The sequence below is a fragment of the Grus americana genome, chromosome 11 (assembly GCF_028858705.1).
Source record: "Grus americana isolate bGruAme1 chromosome 11, bGruAme1.mat, whole genome shotgun sequence".
In the NCBI taxonomy this organism is placed as follows: Eukaryota; Metazoa; Chordata; class Aves; order Gruiformes; family Gruidae; genus Grus; species Grus americana.
In genome coordinates, this window is record NC_072862.1 from 7,294,685 (window position 1) to 7,308,197 (window position 13,513).

General features: G+C 44.0%; 1 protein-coding gene across 2 annotated transcripts in view; it reads left to right on the forward strand.

Annotated features, from left to right (window-relative positions):
• Positions 1 to 13,513, forward strand: part of LRIG1 (leucine rich repeats and immunoglobulin like domains 1) — a 92,447-nt gene that overhangs the window by 37,455 nt on the left and 41,479 nt on the right. For both annotated transcript variants that reach the window (XM_054837963.1, XM_054837962.1), the window contains exons 2-3: positions 79 to 150; positions 4,926 to 5,000. In XM_054837963.1, the coding sequence (XP_054693938.1) occupies positions 79 to 150; positions 4,926 to 5,000 (147 nt within the window). The remainder of the gene's footprint in view (positions 1 to 78; positions 151 to 4,925; positions 5,001 to 13,513) is intronic.

The following is a 13,513-nucleotide window of genomic DNA, read 5'->3' on the forward strand; positions in this document are numbered from 1 at the left end:
ATCCAGAATAATTGAGACTGTGTCTTGCTGAGCATGGTAACTGCAGTATGCTGATCCCCCTGTCTTTTATTTTAACAGAAACCTGAGCTACAACAAGTTGGCGGAGATTGATCCTTCTGCCTTTGCAGAGCTGTCAAACCTGCAGGAAGTGTAAGTATTCTTTCAAAGGTTTTAATTGTATTTTGCCAGGGCAGCTTGTGGGCCAGGAGGAAATTGTATGTGGTTTCCTAAGACTGTACCTTCCTTTAGCTAACTTGAATGAGCAGATCTGACTTGGTGTGGAGGCTTTTTTCTCCATATTGTTGTACTTATGCTGTTTTTGTAAACTAATCAATTAGCAGAACACAATATCCCAATTAAAACGGCATAGCTTGTTAATGGAAATCACCTCCCTTGGTCTTGTGCAATGCTCCAAGGGAGCAGCTCGGCTAACACACCTGAACATACGCACAAAGCTCCTTGCTGAAAGGATAACCCTGAAGCAAGGCAGAACAGCCTGGATGGTGATACCTGATGCCAACCTAACCCAAATCTCCCAGGAAACAAAGGTGTAGTGTAGTGGATAACAAAGCACTTAACTGTGTCTCCTTCTCTCTCAGACATTTGTGCTCCTTTTGGAACCAGAACAAATTCTGTTTGAAGTCTGCTAGGAGAGGCTAAAACAGCAAAGCTGTCTTCTGCTTTGGTGGGGGAAGAGAAGGGAGCTGGTGAAGGTCTGAGTGGCTGTGCCAGACCCCCCCTTGCTGGTAAAAGAAACCTTGTCTGGGAAATCAGAGGATTTCCTAGCTCCTGATCAGTGAAAGTACTCAGCAGTTACTCTTGAAGAGGAGCTGTGCTTGTCAGCTATTCACAGTGATTCCTGAAGCTCTTATTTTGGGTTTTGAAAAACGAAAGTGACTAAAATTGCAAGCGGTGGGTTGAGGTAATGAGCTTGTGTTTGAATGTTGAATCACTGGCATACTTGAGGTTTGGGCTCTGTTTGAAGAGCTACTGATGCCTCATGGGAAACTGAAAAAACATTTCCTTTCAGAACAATACTGAGCTCTGTGTATATAGTGCATTTTCTCTTGTCCTCCATCTGTTTTCATTAAGTGTTGGCTCTGGAGCTTGTGGAGGGACCAGATCCTGTGATTCTTAAATAGGCAAAAGGGTTTGCTACAGTGAGAGTTCTGCCTGACTGATGCCTGCAGGATTGGACCATGGGGATTAATGTAGCTTCCCTCCCCTGGCCTGATTGCTCCTGGCTCCCCTGCTTACACTAATAGTAGGGACTTGTTAGGGATCATGATTAAGTGAGGAATATGCATCAGGAGTGACTGCTGTGCTCTGAAATCAGTTCTTCATGATCATCCTAGAGAGCAGTCAGGGAGGGGAGAGAAAGTGATGCAGGTCAGCAAAACACTGCCTATAGGATCTGTCTTCTCAACTTTTCTCTAAACTGTGGAAAGCCTTAAATTACTCTGAGCTTAAAGAAGAGAATTGCAGCCCTGATCCCGTGAGATTTTAGAATTATCCTAACATGATTGTGGCTTAGCAATAGCTTTTACTTGTGGAAGTGCCTGAAGGCATGTGACTTCAGGGAGCGTGGGGCTGGGAAATGCAGTATGGCTTCTGATCCCTTAGGTAGGGAGATCCCTTGTGCACAGTGCTGCCAGCTTTGAGAGCAGGACAAGACCTGCACTGAACACTCAGCTGCTAAAAAAAGATGTCAAGGTTCGGGGGAGATAAGTAATGCAGCTCACAAAGTAATGGTGCAGATAAGAGCTGCTTGCTGTGTCAGAAAGGCAGGGTTAGGGAAAAGGGAGAGAGCAGAGGAGTGAGTAGGAGGGAAGGGGAGCAGTCAGAAATGGGAGACTGGAAGGGAGGCAGAGGTCTGGAGCAGAGCCTGGAAGGCAGGCTCTGTAAAGTGTGAGCGAGAAGCTCTATTAAAAGCCCTATCTACCAATCTTGGTTGCTTTTGAATAACAGCTAAACCACAGACCACTGAAATAAACTGCATTTCACAAAGAGAACCACATCTGTACTGCCAGAGCATCTCCTTTCTGAGGGGTTTTTTTAAGCACTTTACAAACATTCATGAAATAAGCATCATGCTGTGGCATGTCTTGAGAGCAAGTCAGTGTTTTGCTGTGTGCGCTGTGCTGGGCAAACCAAGTCACCCTCAGGGAAAGAAATTGCCCCAAATAATAGATGCATTGATAAGACCTGAAACCTCCCATGATGCTTCAAACACGGTGCCTGTGGTTCCTGAGCATTACAGGTGAGGCTCAAAGCTCTGTGTGTCTCTGTATGTGAATAATTAGTACGATATATTTTGAAAACCTTTTGTTTTCCCTTGATTTTTAAGAAAATGTCTGCAAACCAAAAGATTTAAACTTCATCTTGGATGCTCTGTTTTGCTTTACTGAGACTTTAATATAGCTGTATTTACCTTACAGTTTTCTCTTTCTCTGGGTTTATGCAGTTGTGTTTGGGGTTCTTTTTGTTTGAGAAGCTTTTTCTTAAAAGTTTTAAGTCTATGTGGGATGAAATTCAGTGTCTCAGTGATATGAAGCCCTATGATCCCTCTGAAATAAGTAGCTTTGTGCTGATGGAGGCTCAGGTGGCAGGGGCTGGAGTGGGACATTACTTTCCTTCAGGGCACCTATACCTTCTCTCATCCCCTTTGGTAGCTCCTGCCCTGGGGTCTGCCCATTCTCATACCTTGGTTGAAAGGGTGGGATGGAGGGTGCTGCTGTGGGAATAGGCCCTATGCTCCTTTCTGGGGTTTCCTGGATCATGAGATTCATGAAAGTGATGGTTGCATGGCTCTCAGGTTTTCCAAGCTCATTTGTAACAAAGTAGTAGTAACTATGCTAAAATTCCTCTCCAGACAACTCACCTTTTATTTTCTAAAGTGCCTTTCAGTGAAAGCTCTGGAGAGCTGTGCTATTTTTGAGCAGGCTCCATTTCAGCTTGACACCAGCCTGGCAACTGGACTGTAAATATTTTATATGGGTGGCCCCCTCCTCTGCCTTAGCATCCAGAGGCGGCAGGCTTGCGTTGTCAAATGTGAGGGCTAGGGAGGAGAAAGGAGACTGAGAGCTTAAATTTGTTGAGCCTGGCTGTTTTATTTTGGGGGGTTTTTTGCCTTTTTTTTTTTTTTTTGTTCCTTTACATGGGGGAAGAGGAAGATGAGGGAAATGCCAGACAAATACCAAGTTTGGCTGTCTCCTCTGCATCAGCAAGTGGTGCCTGTGATCCGAGAGAGAAAATGAGGTGGGAGAACCACTTCTGACCTGACAGGAGGCTGATAAGTGTGATTTTCATCTATGTCAGAGAAGCATTTCACCAGCTGTTAGACCCTGATCGGTGTCGGACCGCTTACCCAGAGCTGACCCAGGCTAGCAGAGGGTGGGCCCAATTCTCCTTCTCCTATGCCTTTCAAAAAGATGCTCAGTTGGATGTTAATGAAAACAAGGCACAAATATAAGCATTTTAATGCTCTTTCCAGCTTGCTTTGTACCTTTGAAAGCTCAAGACCTTGCTATAATATGAGCAACAATGAGCTTTTAGTTGCAAAGTAGAGCTCCTTGCTGAATTGCAATGCATCTGGCTCTCTTACCCGTACCTTAAAATGCAAGGGAATAATGTCAGAGGCAGAACTGAGACTGAGGACAGCTTTTATCCCAGCAGTGCCTGGAACTCCTTGTGAAATCAAATATCTTGCCTCCTCTCAGAGGAGTCAGAAGGAAGTTCTGGGATGGATGGATTGCTCTCCCACCTGCCAAAAATAAATAAAGAAAAAAACCCCAAACACTATAATTTAGGATTGCCCCAACTCATGCCCGTGGCTTAGCATGCCTCAGCTGCGCCATACTGCCTGCCTGCTACAGGATGCTCTGCTTCTCACACCCAAATTTTGAGCTTTGGGATCGATCCCTTTGCAGAGCCCTGCAGAGGGGGAACAGTTTACTGGCAGGCAGCAGAGAGGCCGACCGGAGGCAGAGGGGGGGTCCTGGGGAGCCGCCATGTGCTGCCCAGCCTGGCAGGGACTCGGCTTTAATTGCTTCAGTGTGCGGTGGTGGGGGAGCAAGCAAGATGGCTAAGAAATTAGGTAATTTTCAAGCAGCCAGACAAGCGACTGTTACAGTAATTAATTGACTAATTCACCGTACAAACAAGGGCTCTTTAAACCAAGGAAGAGCCAGTCACATGGCAAGGATCTGTTTTCAGTCAGAAAAACACTTCAAACATTAGGCCATTGAAGGGGACATTTTTTTGTACTGGTGTTTCCAGGAGCGGGGCTGCCTGCAATTGCCATTAGCCCTGGGGGGCTGCATGGAGCAGGTCACCTGCTTTTGGTGGCATTACTGTGCCCGGTGCCAGTTTGTGTGCATGTTGCTGGCTTCGTGGGGCTGCCATTTGTGGGATTTCCAGAGCTTGGCCTGGTGTGGAGAGGAGGCCTGAGGCCGCCATTGCCCTCTGCTATGGCACCCCACTGGGCCCCCACACCCTGGCCTGGCATGGAGGGGCTACTGCTCGGGGAGAGAGTTAAATTCCTTGTCCTGGCCATGGGTGCAAAGTCTCCTGTCTCAGGCTTGGCTCCCTGCTGATGGTGGAAACTCAGGCTGATGGAGGGCTGCGGCACACTGCCTGCCTTGGTGGCACTTGACTTTGCTTAAGAGAGTGGGTGGAAGAGGAAAAAAAAAGTCTTGCTTTGTTAAGAAGATACTGAGGGACTAGTTATGGTGGCTGTCATTTATTAAAGGCTTGGCAGGATAAGGTGGGACTGTCGGAGAGACCCAGACAAAGGGGGCCTCTGCCAAAATGTTGGTGTTCCTGGAGGGTTGGGGGGTTGGATAAGGAGGGCTGCAGCCATCCCCTGCTCCCACAGGCTTGTTCATAGGCTGCTGGCTTCAACAGTTAATTTCTGTTTGTTGCAGGCGACTGAACAACAACGAGCTGACCGCCATTCCCTCCCTGGGACCTGCTGCTTCCAGTGTCCGCTTCCTCCACCTGTAAGTCACTGCCACTTCTTTTGGCTTTTGACTTCGGGCTGTCGTTGTGGGGTAGGTTTAGCTGGTACTGACTGAGAGTTTTGTGTGTCACACTCACTTCTGCTGACTTCAGATTTCATTGTTGGGCTTGTTGGCACCTTAATTAAGAAACATCTTCTGAAGTTATGTGATTTGCACGAGGTTGGACTCGATTAATGTTGTGCTTATGGTCAGTGGTAACTTATGTAACCTGTGGAGTTTACTGACTTAAGTAACATTATTTTTTTCTCATCTGCCTTAGGGTTTCAACTGTTATGTCATATTTGTGCTATTAAGGTAGTATATAATTTTACCTTTTCTTTAGTGTTCTCTTTTTTTTTTTTCCCCTGGCCCTGTTCTGATCACTACTTCTTTTCTCTTAAAGCCAGAGACTATTCATACCTTAATCTTTCAGGGAACTCATTCCAGGCCCATTTTTATAGTCTCAGCTTCTTTTTCTTTTTTCTTTTGAGTGATTGTAAGGCTAGATCTGCAGAAGCTTTGAAATTCCTAGTGGTAGTTTAGATGCCTGCAGAAGTGTTGGACACCTGAGAATCCTTGTGTATCTGCCACCGATGATCTTGGGTTGGGGACGCCAGCTGACACCAACTTGGGGGCTTGCTGAAGGGAATACATTATAATATCAAACTTCTTAGTACCTTAAGAGTGTGGGTTTCTAAAACTATTTTTGCATGTGTGTGCTTGTAATGCACACCGAGAAGGAATTTTGAGGTATGCATGATACCTCCCTAGTCCCTGTGAAGGGGAAGTGGTTATAGCTAATATAGACTCCAGCAAAGTGCTTGAGCAGGTCCAGGGATGGCTTCCAGCATGCATGGCCTTGCAGCATACACCCTACGCAGGTGTCCATGTTTGCCATGGGTTTGCTTCTTGTAGAGGAAAATGCCTGTGTCCGTGCCACCAGGTGATTGGCCTCTCATGCTTAAGAGGCTCTGACTTGCTCCCTGTTGGCTAAAAGTACATTCCTTAAATCAAGGATAGAATTGAGTGAAATGACCTGGCATGATTCCTGCTCTTCCATTAGGCAGTGTTAAAATATGCAAAGTAGAACTCCCTCACTGTCTGAATTCAGTTTAAGGATCTTAACTTCAAGTCCATCTCTCACTCCTGGTGTGAAGCAAGTTTAGCTTTTGTTTGAGATATAGTGTTTTTGATCTGGTTCTTGGGTATACTGTATTCCTGCAGAGCTTAGAAGAGTCAAAGTGCTCCTCTGCTATCATCAGTGTTGGATCTAGCAAGTGTCCCTGTTAAATGCATAAGTAACCACTTCACCTCCTGGGTGGAGAGGTGGTTTGTGTCTCAGCAGTTATCAGACCTGTCAAATGTGTCACATGTGGTTGGTGTGAAACCAACTTGTTTGATTTCTGCCTCCTGCCGCAGCCTCTCCCCCCTTGTGTGGCCACATGTGAAGTCTGGGTGCGTGATCTGGAGGCTGCTGGCTGCAGAGCAGGGCAGTAACTCCCTCTGAGCGGGGTCCCTTGTTTAAGGCACGATCCCCTGACATGAGAGGCCATCTGCCTGCCACTTGAGCTGAGCTTACCAGGCTGCCACATAACCCAGTGTGTTATGTGTTGGGATTCAAAAAACTCCAGAAATCTGATTTATGGGTGGAAAGCTTGCATACAATTTACCATCCAGGATATAGTTTTAGGCCCCCCAAATCGGCTTTTCTTTCTCACAAAGTCTATAAATGATCTGAGTTTCACAAGCCCCTGTTGTTATTTTTGCTATTAATTTAGCTGTTGGCAAAGGACCAAATTGCTAGAGCTTTGGGTTTTTTATTCCTGAAATGAAGTAAGCAGTTTGGAAAGGAGGAATAATGACTGGTGGAAGGCTGTAGATTTACAGCTCCTCTGAAATTTCAGAGTGGTGCAGAAGGAAGGGGAAGGTACAAAGCCAGATGATAAAAGGACGGTATTCTAAACAGACCTGCTTAGTATCACTTTCCAGAAATCTGTATTGCTTTCCTCAGCTGCTACACATAAATAACTCTGATAGTGGGATTTGTAATGCTGCTGTCATACCCCTGGCAAGAAGGATCTCTTTGTTTAGCTTGTTTCAGAGAATGCCACTTTTTTCTCCTTGCATTTCCTTTTAATTTTTATCAGAGGTAAAAATAATCTGAAAGATGTTTTGAAGTACCTGCTTTAATTGATGTTGCTGACTAACTCACATTGGAATGATTTGCTGAGGAAGTGAAGCTTTCTCCATCCTTGGGAGTCTCTAAATCAATTGGATGGCTTCCTAAAAGATGGTCCTTTAGTTCAATGCTAGGTTAATGGGCTTGATACACAAATTGTTAGGTAAAGTTCTTTGACCTTGTGTGATGTAAGGAATCCGATTATATGGTCATACTGGTTTCTTCTGGCCTTCAAACCTGTGAAGTAATAATTGGGGAGGCTGCCAAACCAAACCCAGGGTGAAGACTCATAATGAAGACTGCGTACTAAGAAACTGGTTTATGTTTAAGTATATAGTGTTACACTGTATTCTTACTGCTAAAGAAAAATAAATACATTTCCTTTTTTTTCCCAGTGTTTAGAAATGTGTGAAGTGTGTTTACCTCACAAACCTCTGAAGTAGGTTTTGTATATTGCATGTGGCTAAGTATTTCCAAGGGACTGTGAATGTATTAGAGGCAAGGGTTGTATATTTGTCACTCAAAACAGCCCTTTTGAATGAGTTATTTCATCTACTCTTCTTAAACTGGGAAAGAGACTTTTTCTTCTTTTGATGCTGGGAGAAAGAAGTCTGCCATACTGCCAAACCCAAATTTTCCATAAAGATTTTTTTAATGAGCTTGATTGCTTTGCTTTCCCTGTTTTTTGGGTTTCCCATACCTGTCTCCATCACCCAAAATTTGCTTGACCCCACATGTATGTGGATCACGGGCCAGTTATGTACATATATAAGCATGTGGGAATCTGTTGGAGAGAGAATTCTCAAGGCTTTCTGCAAATCTTTGGATGTTTCAGACTGCAGATGGATGAAGGCATAACATATGTATCAAACATGCTATGCACTAATATACTGCCATGAAGTTTAGTTCAGTTCAGTTATTCCTTGAAGAGTCAGTTTGTTTGCCTTGCACATTGAAAATACTGCCAAAATCGTTCATCTCAACAAGAGCAAACATAAGGGACTTGATAAGGCTTTTAATAGAACAGAAGGGAAAAATAATCTATGTACGGGTTACCAAATAAAGACAGACATTAAATGCAAACATCTGTTAGCACAAACAAAAGCCAGGAAATTCAGCTGGGAGGGGGAGAGAGTGAATCTGGATTCATTCCGAAATTACATCGGAGTAGCTGAGAGGAGAATCTTGCTTGAAATTCCCACAGAATTTGTAATTTAGCTACAGTTCCTAGACTTGGACATTTGGGAGTTGATGGCAGGATGTTTTCACTGACATGCTCTTGGCTGAGGATTTCCCTTCCCTATGTTCTGCTGCAACTCAAATGTGTTAACTCTGTAGGCTCTCAAAGACTCTGTTACCTGATCTGGTAGGGAAGGGGAGGATGGAAGAAACCATTTATTTGCAGCAGAACTGAGTCTGTTATATCCAACTTCCTCACTAACTTGCACGGAGAGTCTCTTAGCCTTGCTAGCATGCCAGGTAAGAGGAAGACCTGAGCTGCAATCAGCTCTGCATTGGTCTGTTGTTACAGGTTTCCCACAAACCCCTGTGCAGATACAAGCTCAGCCCTTACTCTGAGACCTGTCTGCCACTGCTTCGTCTACTTGCATGTGGATAAATGCATCCTGGAGGGCTTTGGGGATGTCTGCACAGGATGACAGAGGTGGATCCTTGTCCCCAAGGTGGCCAGCTTGATTCAGTCTGCATCCACTGATGCAGGCCTGCCAGCACAGGAGAGTGTATGCACATGCACAGCTGTGGAGCTCAGCGGAGAGCCTGCTAACCAGACCTCTGAAGCAAGTGTGGTAAACAGAGCATACTCTGCCATGTCCTTAGCTGGCTAGGAATTACGGAAGTTAACAGATTAAACACTTAAAAATAACTTTCATTTCTTTCACTGTAAGTCTTTTAAGCCCCCAACCATTTAGGAACAAAGGGGATAGTGACCCATGGCAGTCAGCTGTATGTTAGCAACAGTCAAAGCTGTTTGAGATGCTTTGGCCCCGTGATCTTGCTCTGAATAAGCACAGATAACAAGGAAGTCAGAATAGGGATTTTTGGAGCAAAAGACTGTGAAATAGGATTAGCTGATTCACAGAAGAGGCAATGACACTGCAGTGTATTTACTGGGGAAACTGAAATCAATAGGACTGCTCTGCTGCCAAACTGAGCATAAAAGTCTCTTGAAGAAAATCAATCTTCTTTACAGGCTCATTAATGTAAAGATCAATTCACATTAAACTGTAATTAAACAGAGAGGGCTAATAGGAGAAGGGTAAGCGATCTACTGCGCCACAGGCAAAATATATCATGTAAAATTTGAAAACTAAATACATGGAGAATTAGAAACTGGGAGTGGGAGGGAACATGCTAGGTCTGCTTGAAAGGAATGGTGAGCTCAGGTGCCTACTGGGGCAGCACAGCCCTCATGAGGGTATCCTATGGTGTTCCATCCGGATGTCAGGGGTAGAAAAGTCAAAGACTGCAGCCAGTAATTTCTGCATCAGGACTAATGTTTCCATTTGAATTGCATGGTTTCTTGGAGAGCTTTTCCACTAAGTGTTTGGGATTTCATTATAATTCTGGTTAAATTAGTCACATTGTTAGTAATTTGACCCTTGTTTCTTGCCTGACTTTGACTTTACTTTTTGTTGTATCTCATTAGACCTTTGTACTGGATTAGAGTTGACTGGTCATGGATATCCCTAACGTGGCAGAATCAGGGTAATACTATTGATCGTCCTCGCAGAGCTGTTGCTTCATGCTTTTTTTAGTGAAGGTTTGGGAAAGCAACTGTTGTTTTAGTGCTGTTTGCGCTGCTTCGCCAATGTTGTCAAATGGGGTTTGCAGAGCCTTTTTATAAAGACCCATGTAGTCTGTTAAATTCTTTGAGCTGCTGGTTTGCTTTCACCCAAGACAAACGTATCTTGCTATGTTAGCTGAAACAGTGCTAGCAGTCACTGTACTCTGATGATCCAAGTGTGATCTAGTGAATATGCCTTCATTTTTGCAAGCTTTTCCAAGGAGCTGAGATGGTGATGTTGAGATGTGACTTTGGTTCATCTTTTGCTTTTGAAGTTAAGATGGTGAAGACTCAGCTGAGTAGCTGCTTCAGTTCCTGTCCATGGCAGCCTCTCTGGTTGTGCCCTGTTAGAGGAAAGAGCGCAAACCTACTGCATCTGTGCTGTTTATAGAGCACAGCTCAAGCCTGAGCTGGTCTCTACATGAGGTGTGAGCTCACTTCATGTTCCTGACTAGGCCAGAGTATAAACCTCTGTGTAGGCAGTGTTGATAGTTGGGAAGTTTGGGCTCAAATGAAGAATTGAGGTTTGAGCTAACAGGATAGTATAAATGTAGCCTTGGGGGCCATTTGTGGCCTGGGATCCTGCTGTGCTAATTGCTGTACAAACAAAACAACTGCCTTGACCCCCAACAGACTTAGTCTGCAAGTCATCTTTGCTGGAGTTAAAAAAAAGGATGATCTAACAATTAGAAATAAGGAGAATACTCTGTTAATTCCATCTGGGTCACAGCAAGCAGTTTTGTACTCATAAGCACAAAATTCAGATGACTCAGATGCAGCCGTGTGCAGAGTCCAGTTGAAGTCAGCAGGCTCTGCTTGTGTGCAGGATGTGTTTTGGGCAGCTCAGAAAAACCACTCTGCCATGCTGTATAATTGCTTACCCCCCAAAAAAAAAGCTTTCTCTGGTAAGTAAGGCAAAGTGGTATATGCAGGTGTAGATCCATCAGTGGGAGCAGATTCCTCCCTCCCCCATCCCCTGCTTGCATCAGTTCTTACGTGGTGTAATGTCTACAGGGACCAATTCTCCAGTGTTTACTCAGGCAGTTCCCCTCAGGCTGGAGAGAGAGTTGCTTTCTGAGGATTTGGTCCATGCTACAGGCTACACTACTCAGATTCTATTTTTGAATGCGAATATATTGCTGTGGAAAAGTGAATAGAAAGAATGCTGGCAGTCAGGCTGTTCAGTATGCAAGCAACGTACAGGCATAAAATATTCTGAAACCCACCTCTCCTGTTTGTTTTGTTCAGAGTTCATAGTAAGGCTCTGGTGCATAAAGTCTGCTAGTTTTTGAGGCCAAAGACTGCAAGAGCCTTTCCCCGTGGAGGAAATTCTCATTAATCATGTGCTCCCAAGCACCAGAAGAGACGCTGTTTTGACTTCTCTTTTGGGCTGTTGGAACTGTTCTAATCATTTGCATGTCCTCTTCCAGCTTTCAGATATAATGTGAGCGCATGGAAATGGCAAAGGATCTGAGGCTATTCCAGGGAAATGAGTAATCATTTCTTCTAGAAAAGCAACAGCACTAAAGCACGTGGTCCTCAGCTCAACAAAAGAGCATCAGAAAGCAATCTGGGCACATAGAGAGCAGTGTAAAAATTGGCCGGAGGAAAAAGATAGTGAAAGTTGGTGGCAGCTCATGGAATACCAGGTGCTCCTTGAGGTTACTTTATTATGTATTTACTAGTGAAGATAACAGTTTTGTGCAGCCATGGCCACTGCTTCTGCGAGTAGGGAGTTGCTTTGAGCTGGGCTAGGTCTGCTCTGACATCTGTGTGCTGCTTAGCAGGCCATGCTGGTGTAGTATTTGCTCTGGAGGAAGGAGAGGACAGAAGTGGTCTTGTGGGACAGAACACAAGATTAGGAGTTGGAATACTGGAACAGTATCTTTTTGTGTGTGTCCCACATTCATTAGACCCCAAGACCAAGTAAATTCCTGTTTGGGTAGGCCTGCTTCCTCTGAGCTGAAGAGCAGGTATTGCGTTGGGGCAGATGTAACTCATGAATGTAAAGCATCTTCTGGTGCGTGGTCCAAGGCAGGTGCATGTCATGTACAATGCACAAGATGGTTTCCAAGTTCTGTCCCTCTGCAGATCAAGCCTAGATTAGTTGTTAGGGTCATTTGTGACCGTGATCTTTTAAGGTCAATATGAAAAATAGCCTCATATTTGAGCCTTAGAATAGCCCAAACTTGCTACTATTAATATCTGTGGTAGATTGACTGTCTGATTTAATGGCATATCGCAAATAAAGCACATGTCTACAAAAGCAATTCCTTTGTTAGTCTTCACAGGCTGAGCAGATTTCAAACATAAATAACTTGCTGAGTTGAAAGGTTTTTTTAGCATATTGGAGTTTCCTGCCTAAAACCTGCAAGTAATGGCAGTTTAGTTTGCTCAGGGGTGAGTAAAAATAGAGTTGCAGCTGCAATAAAAGCAAGTTACATTATTCCTGGGTAGAATTGTCTATTCATTTTTCTCTGAAAGTTTGGCTGATTCAGTTTTGTAACAAAATTGCACAAAATCAGGCAACCATCACTATGTTACTGTTTCTGTGCTTTCCTCCCTACTAAGATTGCCCAGTTAGTCCTCATTATCAATTGTCAGTTTATCCTGGTTGGTAGACCAGTGATGCTTGCTCAGAGCATCAAATAGATGCCTAGTGAGGAGTAAGAACAGGGGTAGGGGTAGAATTGTGATTTTTATTTTTTTACAGTATGGTGCCATAAAGCACTTTGAAAATCTCTCCATTTTGTTTACCTTCAAGTGTCCTGGAAGGCTTGAGAACAGGCACTGTCTTTTAGTTCCTCCGCTTATAACAAGGCTAAAACTGTTTCAGTAGAGGTGTTAAAAAAATGAATCCTGCCCATGTGGTTCAAAGCCCAGTGAGTAAAACATCAGTTTTGCCACTTACCTTCTGCTCTGTACGATGCTTAGCACTTCCATCATTGCTTCCACTGGCACCATTAAAAATAGTGTGTAATTCAGGGTAAAGAAAAACACCAATGTAAACAGTGTTCACTAAAATGTGATCCTGCCATGTCTAGGTTGGAAAAGATTAGCAAAAAAACCTCTAGAAAGCTCATTTTTAACTGAAAAAAGCTGGCTATCTGCTGGATTTTCTGTTATTTTTATCCCATGTTAAATTCCTCTATTAATTGCAGAGATGAACAATAGAGAGCACATCAAAAGTTACAATCTTACTCTTGCAAAAACAGCCCTGCTGCAGCATGTGGGATGGAAAATCTGATTGCTGGTTAAGGTAGGTGAGAAAGTGATCAGTCATACCTTTAGATGAAGTGATCACTTAGAGGCCACCCTCCCTTCCAAATGTGTGCATAACTCTTGCTTGTTAACAGGAATTCCATGTGAATATTGATTGGGAATAAGTGGTTGGGTGAGTACATGTTCTGCCTGTCAAACCATTTAATGTTCAATTGCACATCAGGGAAAATAGCAAAGGCAGCTGGAAAATGAAACAGGAGTGCAGGGGCATACAAGTGAAAAGACAACTGTTTTAGTGGTCAGATCTGA